We start from the raw sequence: 5,225 nt of genomic DNA on the forward strand, positions 1-5,225 counted from the left end.
TACGTCTTTCTGGCGCAAACTGCTTCTTCCTTTGCTTAACGGGTTTGGCCCCTGTGCTTATAATGAGTCTATGGACTGCTACTTCAGGGTCTATCCCTAGCATATCCTCGACTTTCCATGCAAAAACATCGATGTTGTGGGACAGGCAATTGATAACTTCCTCCCGGAGGCTGGTCTTGAGATCCCGACCAATAGTTACCATTTTTCCATACTCGAGCTCGACCACTTCCAACTGCTCAACCGAGGCAAGTCTATCCCTTGTCTCGAGCTCGAACTCCAGGTCTAAAAGTTGCATGACGTTTGTACTCATTCCTCATATGCCAGTAATATAGCACTGTCTGGTAGCTGTTTGATCTCCTCGAACTATTTCGACGCCATGGCCTGTTGGGAACTTCATGGCCAGGTGGAAAGTTGATATAATGGCTTGGATCTTGTTCAATAGGGGTCTTCCCAGAATGATGTTGTAAGCCATAAGAGTGTTAACCACTTGAAAGGGTGTGATCTCCGTCACTTATGCATTGCCAGAACCCAATGTAAGCAGAAGCTCGACAATGCCCTCTGGGATAATGACTCCACCACCAAATCCCCGTAAAGGAGTTTTTACTACTTTGAGTTGTTTAGGAGAGATCCCCATTTTAGCGAAAACCTCCTGTGAAAGTATGCTTGCTGCACTCCCATTATCAACCAGAATCCTTTTTACTTCAAAGTTGGCCAAAATTGCTGAAACGACCAAGAGCATCGTCATGAGGATATGATATTCCTTCCAAATCTCTTGCTTCAAAAGTAATGTTTTTCAGTTTATCAGGAGATTCCCTTGAGGTATGAGCATGTTGGCGGGCATATTGCTTTCTCCCACTATTTGTGTTTCCTCCAGATTTTATGCCTTCAATGATAATATTAATTGTCTTGGCTGTGGGTTGAGCGCTGCTTCCTACTCCAGGCTCTTTCCGATTGTCACGGTCATTCCTTGGGCATTTATCATGACCAATGTAATTCCTTAACAGCCCTCTTTTAATGAGGGCTTCAATTTCCCACTGCAAGGCTTGACAATCCTCCGTAGTATACCCATGATCTTGGTGAAATTCACAATACTTGCTCTTATCTCTTGTGTCAGGGGACGACTTCATTCTTGAAGGCCACTTCAACTCTTTCATATCTTTGATCTCCATTAAGATATTTGCCTTGGAGGTATTCAATTGGGTGAGAGGTCCTGGTGGCCCTTGATTCTTGCATTTTTCCCGAGGATACTTTGGCCGGGAAATGGGGTCATGTTGCTTCTCATTCTTGACCTTTTCATGGGAAGGACCATATCTCCTTGGATTCAGCGTTTCCTCCATATTGATGTATTTTTCAGCTCGGGTTAGGAGTTCGATCACTGTCTGTGGTGAGGTCTTTGATAAGGACATCTTGAAGGCTTCACACCTTATGGCGTATGTGAGGGCAGAGACAGCCATCGTAATGTGAAGGTCAGTTATTTGAAGTCTATCCTTGTTAAACCTCGTCATAAATCCTAGCAGAGTTTCATTTGGTCCTTGGCGAAGTTGCATGAGAGAGGCCGCAGTCTTTCTGATTCGCTTGCTACTTGCAGAGAAAGCTGAGAACTTATCAACCAAATCTGAGAATGAGGCTATGGAGTTGGGGTCCAATGTTGAGAACCAATCCCTAGCGGCATTAGTCAGCGTTTGCAGGAAGGCTTTGCACATAACTTGATGTGGCGCAACTTGCAAATTCATGACATCAGTATATACATTGAGATGGTTGACTGGGTCGGTCATCCCATCATACTCTTTAATGCAAGGGTATTTGAATATGTCGGGCAGGGGATATGACAATATCTCTGGCGTGAATGGAGTGTCAGGGGTAAAACCCGTTGGCCCCCAAGCACTCCGTTGCAGGCCTGCAGTTATTCCTTCTTGAATGATCTGGGCAATCTCACTGGAATCCATAGCAACCGATCTTGAGCCCGAGGCCATATTACAAATACCTGAGGTTCCTACTCCGCCAGTTGCGAGGTTTGGTGGTCGGGCTCGAGCATCAGCTATAAAACCACCATGCTCTACCTGCGCTGGTGACGGAGGCGAATTTCTTTGACTTAACAGTTGCTTGAGCGTGACCACCTGCTGACGGAGCTCTTCAAATGCTTCAGTTGTGACGACCGCCAGCTGGGGTGCGGGCACTCCTGATGACTCTTCTTGAGGAGCCGGTTGATCTTTAGTAGGATGAGGGATGGGAGTGGATGAGCTTGCGGGAGAAAGACCTAATTGTGAGTTAACCATGGCTTTTGGTAGCATTTCCCACAGATGGCGCCAATGATGTTACCAAAAATCGTACCTGTTGATTTCCCGAACTTGATGACTTTGAAGGAGCACAATCGTAGTCTTTTGGTTCCTGAAACAAAGGCAACGAGGTATGTTCTCGTCGCCCCTCCAATGCTTAAGTCAGAAAGGAAATTATGTGCGTGAGGCTATAAACTGGAAAATAATGAAAACGTACCTGAACAATGACCCATGGTCCTGTATTTATAGTATTAGGTAGCATTCACCGAGTGTGACTCAACTAGCTGGGTATCTCTATCCAACAGAGTTCTATTAGGTAAAGGAGTTGGACCAATGCCATGATCATGTTTAGGATAGAATCCTTGCGGGAGTCAAGTATTGAAATAATATGGTACAGTTAGAGTCCCAACTACGTAGGAATCCTATTGGGTCAATAATAACAATCGTAGGCTGCGAGGAGAATATTTCCCGAGGACCATTCTTGCTCGAGGACAGGATCGTGAAAATGAAGATACAACAAGGCTGCAAGTGCTCGAGCATTATATCCAGCACTTGCATTATATCCCGGGGAGATAATGCTCGAGCACTACAGATGTGGAATCACAAGAGTTCTTTGAGAAACATCATCAGGATAAAGTGTTCGAGCATAACCAAACTTTCCACATTAGATAGTTTTCTCAGCATTTGGAGAAGGAATTAAGAAGTTAGAAATAGTAAACATAATGAATAATGATATTATACAGATTTCCCGTATAGGATAATTCGAATTAGAAGTTAAAAGGATAATTTTTTAAAAATATTTACTAATAAAAGAGATTAATAATATTTCATACATCAACTTTAAATGCTTCAATTCCAATTGTCATCTTGAATGGACAATCCATTACCATTATATTTAATAAATCAGTAGCATGTCTGAAGCGTAGTGACGTTCGATTACAAGATAAAAAATTTCAAAAAAAAAAAAAAAAAGAATAAGAAAAAATGGAGCAAACAGTAAATGCCTTCATTGATGAGTGTATAGGCATAATAAAATTGTAAAATTCAAAAGAGGTTCAAGTATTTGTAATATTAAAATTGAAATTTCTCAATAAGTTTTGGAGAAATAAATGGCATCGAAAAGAAAATTGTTATTGACGACACTTTTGTTATAATGTGTTGCTTCATATTATGAATTATGGCGAATATCTTGAAGGAAAGCTGTTAAAGAATACCATTATATATAAATTGACCAAAAAAAAAAAAAAAAGGAAATCTACACAAATTGAACTTGTTAGAGAAGCTTGAAGTTTCTGAAATTAAACTCTGAACACCTAAATGTGTATATTTATGCAAAAATGAAATTAGAAAATTGAAGTCAAAATATATAATGCACAATTCTTGACATAATAAATTTCGTAAAGACTCTATAAATGAATAAACTTTCTTTTTGTGAATGCAATCATAAGTCTTATGGCAATGCATAAATTTGATGTGAATATGATAAATATTGTTATAACTAGGGATGACAACGCAGGGTGGACGGGTGGTGGTCAGGGCAACCTTTCCTGCCAGATAATTTAGTCCCTGTGATCAAAATAATAATAATAATAAATACTGTTATCAAAACCTTTATAAAATTACTACATAAAATAGGACCTAAAATTCCTTTTTCAAATATTTATTTTTATTATTATTTTAACTAAACTACTATATTGAAGTGCACTACACTCAGCAGAGACCACACTTAACAAATTAGTCCTTGTTTGGTTAGCTAAAAATCAATTTTTTTGTAGATTTTGATAAAAGTTCACGAATGTGTTGTTAAAAAATTATAAAAATTACTGATCCTATAAAATGTGTAGCTAAAATTAATCGTTGACTTTGACTTAAATAATCAATCAATTAAACTAAAACCAAACATGAGCTTAATTTGGCATATCAAGACATCAATATAACTATTCAAATGGATAATGTAGCAAAAACTTTCAAAATGATAATGAAATTGTGATACAAGTTCTTTTTTCTTTTAAACTAGACGCAATGTCTTCGAATCAAACTCAAAACATCAAATTGAAGAGAAATAATAACATTCAAAATCCGTTGGTCGAATCAGTTCATATACTCTTATAAATGTAAACTAAATCCTTTTAAAGTTATTTATGTTGTTAAATATCGCTTTAAATTAATTTTAACTAATAGGAAAATTTTAAATAAGAATAAGCCATGTTTGGTATAAATTTTTTACAACTCAATTTTAATTCATTTTCAATCATGCATGTTTCAATATAATAATTTTGCACGTGGATCCATAATTTTTTTTTTTTTATCATGCATTTTTTTAACAAATTACTTTTTACAAAGTATATTCTAAAAATCTACGTCAAAGCACAACTACACATACTCGCAGTAGGGACGATAGCAGGTTGTTGCATTCTAAAGAGTATCGGATGTTTCGGGAAGGGCATACTCTATTTATTTTTATTTTTTATGGTTTGTTACATTTTATTAAAATTTATCGCTTTTTAATAATAATAAAAAGTGGCATACTTTTTTTTTTTTTCAATGGTTTTTTACATTTTTTAAAATTTGTCACTTTTTAAAATGACAAACATCACTTTTTAATAATAATAATAAAAAGTGATATTTAACTTTACACAATGAATTTTTACTTCTTTTTTTTATCATCTTTTTGAAAATTTCGTCCCTTTTTTTAAGTGGCAAGCATGTTTAATAAAAGTGATATTGTAAGTAATTTTTTAATAAAAAAGTGGCACTTAACTTAAAAAATTGACATCGTGTTACTTTTTTTACTTTTTTAAATTTCTATTACTTTTTTTGTATTTGTCACTTCTTTCTATCGCTTTCTTGAATTTCTATCTCTTTTTTAAATAATAAACACCACTTTTTTTTTTAATAAAAGTCAATGCCATTTTTAAATAACAAACATCACTTTTAAAAAAGTGACAT

The 5,225-nt window shown here is 36.2% G+C and overlaps 1 protein-coding gene across 1 annotated transcript; it reads right to left on the reverse strand.

Annotated features, from left to right (window-relative positions):
* Positions 1 to 701: 701 nt before the first annotated feature.
* LOC111388490 lies at positions 702 to 2,276 on the reverse strand. Its single transcript, XM_023013218.1, has one exon. The coding sequence runs from the start codon at positions 2,274 to 2,276 to the stop codon at positions 702 to 704; it is 1,575 nt and encodes a 524-aa protein (XP_022868986.1).
* Between the last annotated feature and the right edge of the window lie 2,949 nt (positions 2,277 to 5,225).

The sequence above is a fragment of the Olea europaea genome, unplaced genomic scaffold (assembly GCF_002742605.1).
Source record: "Olea europaea var. sylvestris unplaced genomic scaffold, O_europaea_v1 scaffold500, whole genome shotgun sequence".
In the NCBI taxonomy this organism is placed as follows: Eukaryota; Viridiplantae; Streptophyta; class Magnoliopsida; order Lamiales; family Oleaceae; genus Olea; species Olea europaea.

Bases quoted from the DNA above. Each gene is read 5' to 3' on its own strand.
- LOC111388490 (XM_023013218.1), bottom strand. From the start codon at position 2,276: ATGGTTAACTCACAATTAGGTCTTTCTCCCGCAAGCTCATCCACTCCC.